This window comes from Lepisma saccharinum, chromosome 8 (genome assembly GCF_977018435.1).
Source record: "Lepisma saccharinum chromosome 8, izLepSacc3.1, whole genome shotgun sequence".
NCBI lineage: Eukaryota > Metazoa > Arthropoda > Insecta > Zygentoma > Lepismatidae > Lepisma > Lepisma saccharinum.
This window is the reverse complement of record NC_139236.1, coordinates 35541812-35560829: the sequence shown is the minus strand read 5'-3', so window position 1 is coordinate 35560829 and position 19018 is coordinate 35541812. Positions and strand designations below refer to the sequence as shown.

At 35.6% G+C, this 19018-nt stretch overlaps 1 protein-coding gene across 14 annotated transcripts in view; it reads left to right on the top strand.

Annotated features, from left to right (window-relative positions):
- Window positions 1–19018, top strand: part of syd (JNK-interacting protein syd) — a 137023-nt gene that overhangs the window by 54507 nt on the left and 63498 nt on the right. For all 14 annotated transcript variants that reach the window (XM_083126481.1, XM_083126488.1, XM_083126490.1 and 11 more), the window contains 5 exons: window positions 3342–3399; window positions 4967–5023; window positions 6674–6821; window positions 9733–9920; window positions 13235–13402. In XM_083126481.1, the coding sequence (XP_082982607.1) occupies window positions 3342–3399; window positions 4967–5023; window positions 6674–6821; window positions 9733–9920; window positions 13235–13402 (619 nt within the window). The remainder of the gene's footprint in view (window positions 1–3341; window positions 3400–4966; window positions 5024–6673; window positions 6822–9732; window positions 9921–13234; window positions 13403–19018) is intronic.

The window sequence follows — 19018 nt, the reverse complement described above, 5'->3', positions numbered from 1 at the left end:
TCATGAAGTGAATATATTGTTCAATTTCCAAGTGGTCCTGGTGGTAGTGTAACAGTTTCCAGCACCGAAGGTTCTGGGTTTCATTCACGATTGATTGCCCTTACTTTTTTATTAGCTTGAGCAAGAGCAACTATTTTATTTAATAATTTATAATTTATTGAAATAAAATTTTATTCTATTTTTTTGAGGGAGAATACTCCTTTTTAATGTTTGTCAATTTCATTTATGGAAATGATATTTACATGATAGACTTGAAACATTCCATTATCAGGGGTTGGCCACCCAGCCTACATTTTTCACATTAAAGTAACTATTCTACTGATAGTTAAGCAACATTTTTCTTACGGTTTCTGTGCAATGAAATATGAATCTTAACACTGTTGTTCAAACATAACTACCCTTAAAATACCCTGTAAGTGAACAATATTGTGTCACGGGTGGGACAGATGAAACACTTCCTCTTCACTCAATCAGAAATTTATTTTAATTTCCAGTGAATTGTCAAATGATGAAAAATAAATTATTTAAGACAAAGAGTGAAGGTAATTAACCTTTTAAAATTCTAGTGGAGTTGAGGGGGGGGAATGTAACAGTTATAGGAGAATTTAATTGTTTTTTTTTTTTTTTTTGGTGTCACGGGTGGGACACAATACAAAACAAAAGTAAATCAAAAAGTTAAAGTAAACGAACAACTTCAAAAAACTTCTAACTTAATTATGTATAATTTTTATGCAAATGACAAATTTAGATTGTTCAGTCACAAGATAGGATTAAGTTACAGCATTGCATTTAATTTTAAAAATTGAGTTTCAGGGGCACTTTCACTTGGAATGCCTGTCCCCTTCAATTTTCTCATTATTTTACAAACACTTGCATATTAAATTATCCATGTGTAATGTTCAACAATATATTATATACAGTGAAAAGTATAAATTTTCTTCTTCGGGAAAGTGATGAAGAACGAAAACACAAGAATACTATTCACAATCAATGCTTTTATTTATATTTCTTTGCACATGATCCGGAGTGGTAATTATTGTAAAAGCATGGAAAGTAAATTATTTCTCGACAATTCGCAGAGCAAATGAAAGACTAATTTTTGCAATAAATAAAAAGCAATAAGTAGTTGCTCAGGTTATTAAAAAAAAAAAAATGCAGGGGCAATTGAATTGGAATCGAACCCATAATTTTGGGCTGGTAAAACTTCCACGATGCCACCGTGACACTTGTCCATTGCTTGGAAAGTTTCAAAACTTTAAAAGGGTTTTATTTCTCGCAAATGCTTGGCTAGTGCACACAACTACCTTGCCATATAAATACCTAGAGGGTACCCTACCACTACAGAAAGTCCCATCCCAAACTCAATTTCCCAAGTTGTAACCTCTCCTTGTGAAACTAAAGCTTGAATGTTGCTTATATTTTGTACCATAGTTGACAATATTCCTTGTATTTGCTCATGTGCAAGCCAATTTGAAGGAACCTTTACTTGTAACTATGTATTGTGATTCTTTACTTCTAAGAATTATAGAATTGTGTACAGTATAACAGAGATTATTTCGAATTTTATTTTGAGTAGCAAGAGAGTAATTGTAAATTATTTTATAAATTAACAAAGATTGTACAAAGAAAATCTATTTTCTGAAATTACTGTCATTGGGAATTTACTTGCCATAAGTGTTCTGCTTGAAAAGCTCACTATTTCCTAGATTTCACAGCGCAAGCATTTTTTTCTTGTTGGTAGGTGCGACTTTCATTGGTATTAATTACAAAATAATTTTTACATGCCTTAGTGTACTAAGTGTTCTTCATTTATCCATTTCAACCTCAATTACTAGAGGTCTTCATCAGAAATTTTGGGAAATTACATAAAAAAAAAATGAGTGGACAAAAACTGCAGTCAAACAAAGAGGCCATGTCATAGAAGTCTACGGCAAGTTCAGGCAGGACTGAAATTATCACTTGTATTTCAGTGTTGTGAAGTGCTTTTGAAACTAAAAATTACTTCTCAAAAGAAAGAAAAAACTGTCACTAGGGCTCGAATAGTTATGCACTTAAAATACCTAAAAAATGCAAATAAATATACACTTTAGAACACACCTTATCTTTTTTAAGTGTTTTCTTTCAGTCACTGAAGAAACCCTATGTGGAAACTGATATTTGTTCCCCTTTCAGCTCATACGATTTAGCATGTAATAAATGTCAAAAGTTGCAGTTCTGAATTCTTTCACACACTCTTTACTTTACACCGCTGCTTCATAACTGAAAGAAAAATTGCACTTCTTACATCTCATGATTGCACTTGATTGTAATGTGATGTCTCAAATTTTCAACCGTTTTCGGCAGGAATATTTTTATACTCGGAAAAGCTCACTCTACTTCACAGGATACTATTGGTAAAAAAAAAAAAAAAAAGGTAAAGTGTTCCCCTGTGCATAGCACCACGCCATGAAGGCGTATAGGGGAACACTTTACCTTTTTTTTTTTTTACCAATAGTATAGGGGGTGTGGGGGTAACGCCCCACACTTTCTTGATCCGGTCGTGAGTGGGGGTGATGTGATCAGCATCACGCCCCTGACCGCCTTTACCCCCCAGGGTTTCCCCCAGGTACCCATGTTATTCGACGCTGGGTAGGCGCCGGGGCCGCTTCCACCGTTAGAAAAGTTCCCGGATTTGAACCGGCCGGGGATCGAACCCGGGACCTTTAGCATGGTAGTCAGACGCGTTACCGACTGAGCCACCGCGGCCACTTGGATACTATTGGTCAACATTTTAATTAAACAGTACACTCTACGTCAAGTTCAAGATCATTTATAGACTGTCCACTCTCTCAAAAAGAGTAGTTGTTGAATCTTCCCATGAGGATGATGAAAGAAGTCTTTCCTCCTTGTATTGTAAACTAAAGTGGAGCATAAACAGAAGTGATGGAAGGAAATAGGAAGACAATACACCCAAACCACAGACATAAAATACAATTTTAGTAGCGGTTGTTGCAAGAAGTTTATGTATATGATTCACACATGCATTTGCATATGCAAAATGCATAACTATCCACGTCCTATTTATCACCATATCAGCACTGTTCTAATTGACCTTTTGAGAACACAATATCTGTAAATGATAGAAGCACTTTTGGGGTCAGTTACAATAATGTTAATCTTTGTTAACTATGACTTCTACTTTAGGCACTGTGATAAAGAGTTCAACTGTGTAAGTTTCAAATAGTGCTAATTTTCCACTAAATTCATATTGGTTAGCATTTTGATTAGTTTTCTGGTGCTTAAATTTCAAGTCATAAATTTTCATGTTTGTGTTTTTTCAAGTAAATATTTATTTTCTGCAGGTATGGGCAAGGAAGTTGAGAATCTCATCATGGAGAACAATGAACTTCTGGCAACCAAGTAAGTGAATATTAAATAATAGATATGACTTTTCATCTCTTAAGTGAGTTTATTCGATTGATTGATTTCGCTTATTTTACTTCACTTTTCTGCCACTTTTGACTAATCATGAAGATGAGGATGAGTGATGTGATGAAATTGTGAAGAGATACAAAGAACACCCATGTCCAGACTGGGATTCGAACTGGGACCACTGGCATTGTAGCCTGCTGTTCTAACCACTTCACTACGGAGGTCAGCATAAGCTTAGTCAACTCTGACCCACATATACATGTTGCTTTACAAAGTGATGAGAATTTTTTATTTTACACTGTATTGATGACTTGAAAAATTGTAACAGCATTTAGCACCTTGGTTTCATTCTTCCTCATTTTCAGCTTAAATGCCTGGATTTGATGTTACTTTGTGGCATAGTGTACGGCAATGTGAGTGTATTCCATACAGTGCATATTACCCCATATGAACTGATTATAGTATTGCACCAGTGTTTTCAAGTCATAGATCATATGTCATATTTGTCTGGCTCTCCTTTGTTGAGGTTTCAGTAGCCTGATCCTGATGATTTGGGTCATACGTATTTCATGGCAGATCTTTTCACAGGGCCATGCAACCTTTTAAATTCTGCAAGACGGCCACCTCTCGTTGAATCTACACCCTCCATAGATTTTGCTGAATTGTCTGTGACTTATTCATCAGCCAAGGTTAACATATTCACATCTACCCATTGTATGTAATCATTTGCCATTCTGTGGATATGCCCAATGGTTGTCAACGCACCACACAGATAGAGGATAAAACTTATGAATTAAAAGAAAATATATACTTAATACTAAGGCTGAGGCAATACCGTTATTTCTCAGGAATCTTTGTGCATCTTGTAGGTTTGCTATATGGTAACCAACATGGTCTCAAGGGTTGAAATATCATAGTAGTTATACAAATGACCAGAAAATCAGGATTCCTATGTATTGCTGTAAGTGGCATCAGTTTAATCCAATTAATATCCAATCAATCCAAATATATGAGAGGACTAAAATCTCCCAGAACCTCCCTTTTGGCGTAGAAGTAACAATGTTGCCTTGTAATCAAGGGGCCCTGGGTTCGAAATCCAGTGGAGGCACGTAGTAGTTCGAAACAGACTTTAAACTGTAGGTCCAATCCCAATTAACCTATCTGCACATGAAGGAAACTTGAAACAAGAACTTAGACAAAAATCTCCCCTTCCCCCCATAGAATAAATGAAATGATATATTCAGAATTGGTCCAGAATTGTTTTGTTAAGTGTTACTTAGTTTTTGAAAAAGTGTTGAACAGAATTTTGTCGATGTCAATCATGTAACTGATGCTTTTCTTTATACAGATCACTTCCTGCATAGTTCTATTAGATTTTTTGAATTTGCATTTTTATGAAATAAAAATTGAGTTATGATTGTTATAACTTGAAGAATGAAAAGGATTTCTTTTCATTGATTCAGTGTTACATAGCTTATGCATTATCTTTATTTTTTTTTTCACGTATTTCTTAATTTTAGTTTTCTTGATATCTCATGAATTTTCTTTTTTCCAGGAATGCATTAAATATAGTCAAAGATGATCTTATTGTGAAAGTGGATGAATTGACAAGGTAAGTTAAAATCTTTTAGATTTAAAAATTAAAAAAGAAATGATGTGCTCATTTAATTTGTATGGTTTTAACTTCTAGATGCCATTTTAAGTATGTTATTGTGAATAGTAACATTTGTTGGGAGCCTCATGAGTAATTTGAATTCTTTGCATTTGAAAGTAATACATTTTGCTTCTTTTGTTGGTAGTTCAGTTTCTGATTTTGAATAATGATAAACTGGGTATTATATAGTGAACAATTCCATATGGCCAATATCCATTTTCTTCTCTGTATCCGTCTCAAGCAAGGGTTGCCTAGTGTCAAGAAGTTTTAATGGCTTTTTGCATTCTGATTGATTCAATCTTCATGACTATTTACAACACATGTGTCACTCTCTCTACCATATGCACAGGAACACAAACTGTGAGTGAGTGTGTGAGTGGATGGTGGTGGTGTGTGTGTGTGTTTTTTTGTTTTGGTTTGTTTGTTAGCGAGCGGATTGTCTTATTGGTACTTGTGCTCAGCTGCTGGAACTACACGGCAGAGGGCAATCACACTCTTGAACTAAAATTAAGTTTCTTCCCCGTTTTTCTCTCTCTCCTCTATTTCTATCTCTTTGTGTGTCCCCCTCCCTTCCTCCCTCCCTCTGTCCAGCTTTTTATATTTATCTCTCTGTTACTCCTCTCTGTATATGTGTATGTACAAGGGTCGTTCAAGGTTGACCAAGACTTATATTTCTAGACAGGAAATATACATACATAGAAGCACCAAACTATATCAGTTTTTCAAAGTATTCCCCCTGAACATCCAGACATCGTTGCCATCGTTGTGGAAGTTCCTTGATGCCTTTGGCATAGAAAGAAGTAGGTTGGTGTTGTAACCACTGCAGGACTGCATTCTTGAGTTCCTCATCTGTCTGGAAGTGCATCCTGCCCAAATGCTCTTTAAGAGCCCCAAACAAGTGGAAATGACTGGGGACTAAATCTGGACTGTAAGGACTGTGTGGTAAAACCTCCCACTGCAAGTTGGCCAGTGTTGTTTGAGTCAAATGGGCCATGTGTGGCCTGGCATTGTTATGGAGAAGAATTACATGTTTCGACAACATTCCGGTCTTTCTTCTGAACGGCCCCACGTACATCACCTTGAGGCAGTGTTTAGTAATACTGGGCATTAATTGTGGCACCCTTCTCCAAAAAATCCACATATATAACACCTTTGATGTCCCAGAAGACAGTTCCCAAAACCTTACTGGCAGACGGCAGCGCCTTTTTTTTTTTTTTTTTTTTGAAGGGGAACCCTTATGACACCATTCGTGCACTCTTGCCCGTGACAGTGTTTGTTCACCATACTGTGCTTGCAGTCTACTCCAACAGGTTTCACCTTCTCTTTCACGAGAAATTTCATTATACACTTCTGTTCCACAGCAACAGATACACTACTTGCCAAATGCATCACAAATGATCATGGTTACTCGCAAGGAATCATGGTCTGTCTTGCCGAAGTAATGCAGCGATACATTGATTCATTAATATTCTACACACAAAAGCCTTGTTGGTCAACTTCGAACGACCCTTGTATATGTGTGTAAGAGAATATTTTCATCATGCATGAATGCATGTGGAGATTCATGTAATCCATGAAATCAGAGATTTTTAATTTTATCAATTTCAGTGAACAAGAAATCCTCCGAGAAGAAATCAAGTCATTGCAAGCAGTGAAATCTCGTCTTCGATTGAGAATTCAGGAACTTGAGGATGACATCAAGAGAATAAAAGAAGAGGCTGAGAAGAATGCTAAAGCCAACAAGTCAGATGACGAGGTATGTTCAATATGCATACTAAGAAGAAAATTTAAATTTGTACTAAGCTGATATTAGCAATTATTTCCAGTGATTGGATATAGCATTAATCTAAAAGTCTTCAGAACAATTATAAATGTAGGACTGCATATTTGTGCTGAATAAAAAAATCTAGATTTTGGTAAAACAGCACATTTCAGGATCAAAAGCAGAATATAAAATGACATTTTGATTTAAAAACTATACTTATTAAACAAAATAAACATTTCCTTTCTGATAGCATATTTATGTAATTATCAGAGTATTAAATTTATTCCTATGTAAAGGAGTCCTTTTTTGCTTCTCGAATATTTACAGCATAATTTTGCATAAGTCGCAGGATAATTCAGGTTACAGAAAGTGTTGCCAGTAAGTAAACTTTGTGTTTAAGAATTTATGTTGCATTTTGTAGTTTATATTGCATTACTTCGTGACAAAATATGATATGAGAATGTACCTCACACTGTTCAGAAACATGAAAAATGAACCTTACAACATGCTATTTCACATTTCGTGTTTCCGTCAAATGCGATATATACATGTCTCTAGTAATAAGTGTTGCATTATATCCATGTATTTCAAATTTTTGCTTTAAAATTTCCATCAATTCTCTCATGAGATTATCATGGTGTTAAATAATGACTTCTTATCTACATTTTACATTATTCCCATGGTATTCAACATCCTGGAAAGTGTTGGTTACTATTTTGCAAACTTGATATGATACAGAGATCCTGGAGAAATATCATCTAGTGATGAATAACTTGAAAATTGATACTTTCCAATAACTGTTACTAGCTGATATGGATACATCAGAATCAGCTCAACTCTTGTTCAAATCAGTGAGTGCAATAGTCAGTTAATTTAAGATTGCATGGTCACAAGACTATTCCTCGGTTTTTTTGTATGTACATAGTTTATCCAGTACTCCATAAATTCAAGAGTATTGTTAGTCTTCCTGAATAAAGTTTAGGCACACATACAAAACACACACATTAGAAAACTGAACTCGGCATAATTTAATTTATGTGGGACTAGACTAATATAAATATAACACATCGATAACTGGTATTCTAGAAGTCCGATATAAAATTACACATTTTCCATTAAGAACTAGAATGGTTCATTAGCCTTCTCAAGTAAAGTATTTACTCAGTTGGATGAGTTTCACCTCTGAAAAAGAAACTGCGTATTTGGATATTTACTCTATAAAACAAGGTGCATGGATTATACAGGGTGGCTCAAGAAGTCACTTATCACCCCCGGCACAAGGCAACTGCAGTGCGCAACGTGGAAATGGTGACGACCAATTGTTGCCATCTTGATGTCCGCCATCTTGAATTCAACTTCAGAATTTTAAGGGGGAAGGGGTGATACGAATTTCAAATCAAATCAGGCTAGAATTTCAGGAGAAATGCAATGGTGAAGGTTTTTTAGACGTATCTTTAACCAGTAAAAGTTATGACTGAATTCTTGTACCAATTTGCTCCTTTTCGAGGTGTTAGAAAAATGCCTTAAAATTTGTTTAGCTCGTCGGTAACGCATCGAGATCAAAGTGATGTCTAGGGAGAGAAGTTCACATGCCATAGCACACAATTTTAATCGAATACATCCACGAAGAGCTGCACATTATGAATGGTTGTCGCGAACAATTACAGTGTGACGCTTCGATTGAATGAAAAGTCCTTCATAAAGTTCTACTTTGATTTTTTAATTCGTGAGAAGGCTCTGGTTAAAAATCTTATATGCAAGGAATCTAAAAAAATTAGTAAATTTGTATAATAGTATGTTCTGTTTGGAGAGGGAAATATAAAATGGAGGAAAACCAGTAAAATTAAAATTCCATTCAAAATGACTATTAATCTATTAATCCTTACTCTTCCTAGTAAACTCAGGATGGCATACAAAATGTTATCCCATTTAATTGTCTTTCTTTTTTTCTACTTTACTGTTGTTACAAGCAAGTTATCATATTTCTTGATGCAACGTTTTGGGAGAATATAATACTCCCGCTGTTACATTTTTTTTCTTATTTGAAGATAATCAGTATTATGCGATGTAGGGAGCTTGTGTTCACCCAAAACTTTGTCAATAAACTGCCAACTTGCTTGTAACAACAGTAAAGCAGAAGAAGGAAACTCTACAATGCAATCAATGCTTACGTACAAGAAGTGTTTGTCTCATGAAAAACTATAGCACTGTAGAATCACTATTGCAAGACTAGCAATTTTACGAGAGAAAAATATAAAAAAAACAATTACAGGTGGTTCCATTGCTGTTTGAATCTCGTTACCTAGGCCTTGTTTCATTTTCACTCTGTCTTTTTTGCTACCTATTTTATTCTTTTAACCTTTTTTACCTTTTAACCAGTGCTGTGAGTTTTTGAATGTTTTAGCTTCTTGTAAAGCCCAGAGAAGAACTAGGAAACAGTACTGATACACTGTGTGTAGGAAAACAGTGAATTAGTGCCTTCATGCACATTCAAGTAAATGTTTTATCAGTCTAGTATTTCAGCCTGCATTTTATTGCAAAATTTTTCCATTTTTGTGCAGTGTTTTGTAAAATAATTGTCTATATGTACAGTTTTTCATAAGCCAAATCCTTTTGTGGTCGTCTGGTTATATACAGCAATTAAAGAAGTGAATGAACCATTCAGCTTCTTCATGGAACATTTGCAATTTTATATAAATTTTTATCGGTACTTTGTCAGTATTGACAAGAATTTCATATCAGTCCATATTTAGTATATACAGACATAAAATAAATGGTATCACATTCAGTGTGCTACCCTGTAGCATGATTTCAGATTTTTAGTCCCATGGTATAATGGAATGTTTCTTGACGTAGTACTATTTTTCTTGGTAATTAAATGTCCTGAATACTTCATTCACAGGAAGATGTGCCCATGGCTCAGCGTAAGAGATTCACAAGGGTAGAAATGGCCAGAGTTCTCATGGAGCGGAATCAGTACAAAGAGAGATTCATGGAACTCCAAGAAGCTGTACGTTGGACTGAGATGATACGTGCATCACGTAATGACCCAACCATGGACAAGAAGAGTAAGCAGAGTATATGGAAATTGTGAGTACCATTGATAGTAAGATGCCATGGTAATTTATGAGCAGATGTATTGTTTAGTTCTACTATTTTTATGACTATGATTTGGGTGATACATTAGAATCATGTCTACAAGACCAGGAAAGGAAAAATGTTTAAGATGAAAAAAATATTGATAAAAACTTTAAAAAAGTTAAAAGATATTTACGTTGGCTGCAATGTTCAGTGTATTTTCCATGTGTCATTCTGAATAAACAATCATATTGGTAGGGGTGTAAGGAGTGCTCCTTCCACGTAGTGCATCCAATAGTCAACCTCACTTCCACGTAGTACACCCTGGACTGCAGACTAACGAGGCTCTGGCGACTGGCCCCATGGCCAGTATAATTCTGTGTCGTCCTCTGTTTTGTTCTTATTTGTGCTGAGCACCCTTTTTAGCCTCAGCTTTTAACCAAGGTAAGGGTGTTTTAGTTTTCAGACACACTTTTCTTTTTGTTATGATAAGGGGCTAGACCCCGTATAGTGTGACGGGTGCAAAATAGCCTCAGTGCTGACGCATCCAAAAAAATTTAATTCAAATCATATTCGTACTTGGATTCAAAATGCTTTTCAGAATCATAGATTCTATTTATGTCTTGGCTGTTTTATGTCATAATCGTTGCTCATTTATAACTATTACTAGTCTGGAAATTCTGGAAATTTACTTTTTCTGGAAAAGTCATGAAGACGTCATAGAAATGTACTCTTTTTCTGGAAAATATCAATGTTTATGTAGTAGGGCAGTAATGGTAAAATTTTGAACGAAAGGAATAGGACAAGTAAGGAATTTTAAAGTCATTGTGGACAAAGTATACTTCATTTTGATGTACTGAGCATTGCTGGCATTTACTGTAGAAATTGTTTATTAACCTTTTGTGTCCCAAGTGTCTCGATCGAGATACCCAAATGTAACCCTCACGGACCCAAGCGTCTCGATCGAGACGCTGTGTCAAGGTTGTAGTTTTTACGTTATAACTTGTCTATTTTTCGCTAGAATTTCGATTTTTTTATATTGTTCCTAACACGTATTTTTTGCATTTTTTTTGTCTTCATGAAAATGGAGGGGAAAAGGCGGGAAAAGAGACTTCTCTTTTGCATCTCTTTTCAAGGTCAAATTTTTGCCGACAAAGGAAGATCGCTTTGTTGTTCTAAAGCAATGCTTTTCACTCCCTCCTGTTAACTGCATTCGAAGGAAGCTTGTTTATCAGTATCCGATGTCAAAATGAAAGTTTTCCGTGAGGGCGCAAGCAGGGGGTGGGGGATGGGGAAGACTGGTTGTTGAATCTGCGTTGTGAGAATGGAATTTCGAAGCGCGCTGAAGGAAACCTTTGTTTTTTTTAGCACAAGCTGCAACAGGGGTTACCCTGCATTGTGTAAAAATAGAATTTCAAGCAGCTGCAAGAATCGGCGCTCATTTTTCACTGCGTTCTAGCTTTTCGTCCGTGAATGTTGTGCGTAGGTGTCCAAGTGCGAGGACATTTTTTGGGTGAAGTGACAATTTTTTAAAATAATTTTTGGGGGTTTTCTCCCTTCCCCCTCCATATATACGCCAAATTTGCATAAATTTTGCATTTTGTGCATTTTGACATTTTTTTTCATGGGGGGAAAACACCATTTTTTTTAAGAAAAGTATTTTTGAGGGGATTTCCCCCCTTTCCCCCTCCATATGTACGCCGAATTTGCATAAATTATATATCGTCTGAATCTGTGATTCATTCTGCGTACAACGGTATATCTTTCATATCTCTAGGGCATTTAGTTTCTGAGCTATAGTCATTTCAATGTAACTCTGCATTTTGAAGCTTGAATCAGTGACATTGGGGGTACAACTCAAGTTACATTGGTCATATGATAATAATGCAAATATTTTTGTGTTCCTTACATGTCAGCGATAATTTCTATGTGCATTTTGAATTTTTCATATCCTTTTTTTCAGGGGGGCGGGGGGGGGAGAACCCCATTTTTTTAAAAAAAAGTTTTTCAGAGGATTTCCCCCTCCATATATATGCCGAATGTGCATAAATTATATATCGTCTGAATCTGTGATTCATTCTGCGTACAACGGTATATCGTTCATATCTCCAGGGCAAATAGTATCTGAGCTATAGTCATTTCAAGGTACCGCTGCATTTTGAAGCTTGAATCAGTGGCGTGCCGACCATTCCTTTTGGAGGTACAACTCAAGTTACATTGGTCTTATGATAATAATGCAAATATTTTTGTGTTCCTTACATGTCAGCGATCATTTCCATTTGCATGTCGACACTGTCATGTACTTTTTTCTTGGGGGGAGGGTGGGGGAACCAAATTTTTTTCCGAAATTTTGGAATTTTGAGAGTTAGCCCCCTTCCCCCACCACAAACACACCGAAAATGCATAAATTTCATATAGTCTGAATCTTTGGTTCATTCCGCATACAACGGTAGGGCAATTAGTCTCCGATCTACACTCATTTAATTGAAACTCTGCATTTTGCTCAAAATCTGCTCGGGACAGAGAGGCTTACATGTGAAAATGGCCTTGGGACTCAAAAGGTTAAACACTCGAGTACACTTGAATTTTGCTTTCATGGAATTGGAGACATCCTGTATACCTTTACTTTTCCACAAAGATAACAATTTGATGCATTTTGGACATTTCTTGTAAATATTTTACAAGATTAGAATACATCATCTTGCTCTCAAAGATTACAAAAGTGCATAGGCATGTAAGGGAACTTTGAGGAGAAGTAGCATGTTCACATTTGGAAAAAATGATTCATACTAATGTGCGATAGAGATATCATATGTAATGGAAATTTGATAGTGTACAAAATATTTCTCGAGTACAGTTGGCAGGAAAAAAAATGGTAGGTACTTTTTTCTTGTCTTCCTTTCCCTGCATGTGTTTCATTGAGGAATTATGCTGATGGTAGAACAAGTTGTCCTCTGTTTGCTGACATTTTCTCTCGGTGCTTGCACCTCACATTGCAGAAAACAAGAGTGAATGAGCATGTCAATGGATAATTTGCTTCCTGTTACCTTCAGTCAGCAGCTAAGATAATTGTAGGCAATTTATCCATCACCATTTTCCTTCTATCTTATTCTACATCCTATGTTGTTTCAGGGAATTAAATTGCCTCTGCTTATTGGTGTTTTTATTTCAATTCACTTCCCTCCCATTGCATAAAATTTAGTGAATGCACTTCATAATTGACAATTTATCTACTATTCTGCTGCCGTGTGTACATTGTTGAGAATAAAATTATTTCTGCATGAGAGTATTCCATTTGCAGTCTATTAATTCAAATTTCTTTTTAGTTTCAGTAACTTGTTCAGTACAACCGAAAGACCTCAAAGGAGACCACTGCCGTATGTGAATGTCAAATACAATGCACCCACACATCACATCAGTCCGGCCTTGGACACGATGAGGAAAAGAACACTGGGGGACAGAAAACGAGGGTTGGATTTTTTAGACGGAGACCTGTAAGTAGATTTGTGATAATTTGTGCCTGAAGTGTCGGATGTAGTGTCTTTGAAGTCTTTATTGTGCCAAAGTAATTGCTAACTGAATATTTTTTCAGTGTATGTTCTTTTTTATAGAATAAATTTGATAATGGAAAAAATAATGTATATGGGCAGTTTACTTGTGAATCAGAATAAATAGTGCCACTTGCATGTTGATGGGCAAATGAAAGTAACTGATAATGTAGAACATGTAGGAAGAGTTCAAGAATACGATTGGTTTCAGTATATATATTTTCTAGTGTGTTTTGAACATTTATCCCCAGAGGTCCTGGATTCGAATCTCAACCTGGGCATCGGTGTTCTTTGTGAGTGTTGCCGGTCATTTTTGCATACTTTTAGCCCGGACACCCTGTATTGGTTCTGGCTAATATGATATGATGGGAATGGACCAACATAAAATATTACCAATAAAGTAATAATCTAAAAATTACCAATCTTTGTAACCCACATTCTACTGATTCAGTATAGAATTGCAGATGTTCCATGAAGAATGTTAATTTACTGCAATAGGTTTTGCCTTGGAAAAAGATTTTTTATTTTATTTAGATTTGTATTTAAATGATGCTTTTATATGTTATTTATAGAAATATCAGATTAGTACAATTATTAGGAATTTTTGCAATAGAAAGCCTTGGTACTGTAGTGGTAATGTCATCTTGTAATTAAGGATTAATTCCTGGTGGAGGCATATTTGACTGGTTTGGGTCCAACTGCGAACTGTACGTCCAGTCCCAAGTAGCATACCTGAGCATAAACTGGACTTAAAACAAACTGTGACAATAAAGTACCAATAAATGTAGGCCAACCACAACAAAAAGTATTTGCTTGAATTTAATCATCAATACTATCTCATCCCATTATTTATTATTATTTCATCACCTTCCGTCAAGTCGTTTTCAAATTGAAAGGGTGGTGCCAGACTTTTGCCTCACCCTGTAGATGTCATGTAAGATTTGCAAAATGCCAGATTGTATATTAATTGCAAAGCAAAAGCATATTGCAAAATTCTTCTTGAGTGTGCATAGACTGTCAACCTCACTATCCTTAAACTAATTTGCAAATTAATCAAGCAAAACTATTGTTTTAAATGGTAACATATCATATTTGCTTATGAAATCTTTCATCAAACGTTTTTATGTTTAAAGTTGAATTATTTTTTGTAACTGGCTTAAAATTGTGCAATATTTGCAAAATTTAACTCCTTAAAGCTAACTATCATGGGATCTCTCAACTCGTGACTGTTCTTTTTTCCTGTTAATGAGACAAAATTTGTCCCTCCTCCCTCAGTGCCTCTACTTGGATAACAGTGAAAATTGAGTGATGCAATCCTAACAGCAACTTATGAACAGCAGTCAGTGAGACAGAACATACTATGTGAGATTCTATCCTTGGCGTGGCAAACAATAGGAACTTCTTTCAAGTGGCAAATTCCACCAAGCGTTGCCGAGGCCACATGTTGGTGGGGGCTTAGTTCTCTGCAATGCCTTGGGCCTGTTGGAGTCTCGATGGGAACTCCTGTTGTTCTGCAAGAAGAGGGAAAAACTAAACCTTCAATAGATGAGTCTAACAGTCCTGGTGACATGTTACAATGGTGAAATCTGGCAGAAACTCTAAAGAGCTTTAACCTAACATCCAAATTGTGACAAAAGTATCATTCTGAATGAAGGTCACAATACTAGTCACACAGTTTCTTTTAGCCAAATATAAAATTTTCAACTGGAAAACTAGTTCATATAACTATTCGAAGATAAGGAACAGGGGTGTTCATTATGCTGCAGGATAGAGACTTCAATTTAAATCTTCAAGGGTTTTATATTTTACTTGAACGTGCCAGAGTACAAATATTTTTTGATGTACTAGGGTCATTTGGAAAGTAAGGAATGTTTTACCATAGAGAGATATATTTATTGATAATACTGCAGAAACAGAATATGCATGGTTTGCCACATACTTTTACCTACTTCTCTACTAACTAACTAACTCTCTAGCCTTGTTAAACCCGAAGGTTCATGGCTGCAGCAACACAGGCCTTCCATCTTTCCCTATCTTGAGCAAGTTCTATATACTCTTTTCCATCCCTACCGATTTCCCTTAGGTCCATCTCAACGTTGTCCCTCCATCTTCGTCTTGGCCTTCCTACAGGTCTCTTACCATCAGGTTTCCCAACAAGAATCCTGTGAACTCCTCTTTCCTCACCCATTCGTGCCACATGGCCTGCCCACCTAAGTCTTCTTGATTGAATTATTCTAATAATATCTGGACATGAATACAAATTATGTAGTTCTAAATTATGTAACCTTCTCCACTCACCTGTCTCCTCATCCCTTTTAGGTCCAAATATTTTCCTAAGGATCTTATTTTCAAATACTCTCAAATTATGTTCCTCTTTCAATGTAAGGGACCAAGTTTCACACCCATGTAATACTACAGGCAAAATTACTGTTTTTTATATTTTAACTTTTAGTTTCTTAGATATTAAACGAGAAGACAAAAGTTTATGAAGAGAGAAGTAACATGCATTTCCTGAATTAAGCCTATTTTTTATTTCCTCTTTAATATCATTTTCATTTGTTAATATTACTCCTAAGTATTTGAATTTGGAAACTGGCTCAAACGAGTTGTTATCAATAATTAGATTTTGATTATTACCTAATACTTGGTTTCGGCCTGTAAGCATATATTTAGTTTTCTCTTTGTTAACTTCCAAACCTATCTCTTTAGCAGTTTCGAAAAATATTTTAGCATTATTCTTAATTGTATTTATATCATCCCCTAATAAGTCTACATCATCTGCATATGCTAACAACTGAGTCACACCATTTAATTTTAGTCCTTCTTCAGTTTCTTTTACCTTTCTAACAGCATATTCTAAGGCAAAATTAAGTGCAATGGAGATAATGCATCTCCTTGTTTTAATCCATCATGAATTGTAAATTTGTCAGACACATTAATACCCACACGAATTTTACTTTCTGTTTCACTGGTGCATACTTTTATCATACTAACAAGCTTCTTAGGCATTCCAAACTCATTTATTATAACCGTAAACTACAGGAAAATAATTCTATCATGCAAGCAATGCGTACATACAAGAAAAACTATTATCTCTTTTGACTGAATCATATGCTTTTTTGAAATCAAGGAATAGCTGATGGACATTTTGATTATATTCCCACTTTTTTTTTTAAGTGTCTGTCTAATGTGAAAAATTTGATCTGTAGTTGATCTGTTACGTTTAAATCCACATTGATAATCACCTATAATTTCATTAGCATATGGGGTTAGTCTTGTTAAAAGTATGTTAGATAATATTTTATATGTTGTTGAGACTAGAGAAATTCCACGGTAATTATTGCAGTTCATTTTATCACCTTTTTTAAACACAGGAACAATTATGGATTCTTTCCACTGTTCAGGAATTTCTTCTTTATTCCATATTAAACAAATTAATTTATGAATTTGACATATTAACGAAGTTCCACCATATTTAATTAACTGAGCTGGTATTAAATCAATGCCAGGTGCTTTGTTATTCTTTAGCCTTTTAATAGCATCTTTAACTTCAGTCAAGTTAGGTTCTGGAACTAAAGGTTCTGCTGTGTGTACTTCATTTACTTCTGATTTATCTCCTACATGAACATTTTAAAGGTCATTAAAGTAGTTCTTCCATCTATTTAGAATATCGCTTGGGTCAGCCACCCCTTTCTAAATTCATTTATATAAATCTCTGCTATTTTTGTTTTTACTGTTTGTTTCAATTTCGTTGATTTTGCTTTTCAAGTAATCTCCTTTTTACTTCTAAATGTGCGGTTAACTTCTCGCTTTATTCTATTATAATTGCTTAGATTTGTATCGTCAGAGTTATTTAACCACCTAAGTCTAGCCTGATTTCTTATTTCTATTAGATTATGACATTCATTATCAAACCATGGCTTACTTTTTCTCGGTTTATGGTATCCTATACTTTCTTTAGCTGCTGATTCTATTGCATTCCGTATGTGTTCCCAATTCTTATTTACGTCTGTTTCATGTATATTTTCACCATCATTTAAATCCTTCAAAACATCAAATCTATTTGACAGTTTAATTTGGTAATCTTTCTGAAATCTTTCATCAGCAAATTTTCCTGTATTATTTTAGATTTTGTTGTTTATGATTTATCACTGAGAGTCTTTCTCTTAATTTAGCAATTACTAAATAATGGTCACTGGCACAGTCAGCACCTCTATGTGTACGAACATCAATTATACTAGTATGCCTTCTCTTATGAATGAGAATATGATCTATCTGATTATGAATTTTACCATCTGAAGAAGACCAGGTATATTTATGGATATCTTTATGTTTAAAAGTGGTACTTTTCACAATTAAATTCTTTGAGGTTGCAAAAGTAATCAATCTTATACCTACTTCTCTACATAATCGAATTTGACATTGAAGCACTTGGCGTCCCTTGACAGTTTAACTATCCCCTTCTCACACCATTGTGCCACCTGACGATTAAACTAGTCCATGACAGCATCATATAGTTTCTCATCACATGCAAAGTGTTTCCCAGCAAGGTGCTTCTTCATCTTCGGAAAAAAGATAAAAATTGAGAATCTGTAACAATTCTCTTGAATGACATGGTACACCTTTTGTTTCAGTGCCTCTACAATCAAGGAGGATTGTCCTGATCATTCCGTGTCATAAACATCTCCCCATTCTTAAATATTATGCACAATTTCTGGACACTTGCTGCATCCATAACACCTTAGCCACAGATTGCAACAAGTCTCTGATGAATGTCACTGGATCAAATGATTTCCGCCTGCAAAAAACGAATCACACCACGCACCTTAGTTGGCGGTATTTGCAATTGATCTGTTCATTGTTACAGCTTGTTGCACTCACCATGTGACCAGGTTGGCAGCACCAGCTGCACTTACACCACATTGAACTCAGCAAATGAATGACCCACTGCAATGAAACAGTTGAATGGGCTGTATACACAAACATCCTTTACTTTCTGAATGACCTATGTACATGTAAATTTAAAGGGTGTCTCAAAAGTAACGCAGGAATTTTTCCCCTGGAGGGTTGGCAGCATTCTGTGAGGTCACATGTTGTAGTACAGGGAGGTTATTGCAGCATGCCACCGCAATAGCGTCGGCCGCTTGCCGGCCCAGTCATGCAACAGGTGCCGGCAAATTGCGTAACAGATAGCCCGTCACACAAACCGCTTGTTTTGTAATGTTTCCACTTTTCACAATTATAGTTACAATTACAACTTAAATAAGCACGTACCTTGTCGTAAGGATGCTGGAAAAGGTGTCCTCTAAAATACAAATATTTCTGGCACTTTATTTCTGCCCATATCGCTTCTGACAGCAATGACTCATCCAACATAAAGGATTCAATTTTTCATTCTTGTCTTGCCTTCGAATAAACAAAACCGTGACTCTTATTTTGCAGATAATACAAGATTAATCCTTTTGAACACTAGAGTCAGTGGCGTGCCCAATATTTTCGAGGGGGGAGGTTACGTATACATTATTATGCAAAACGAAAGCGCAGATAAACGAATTATTTAAC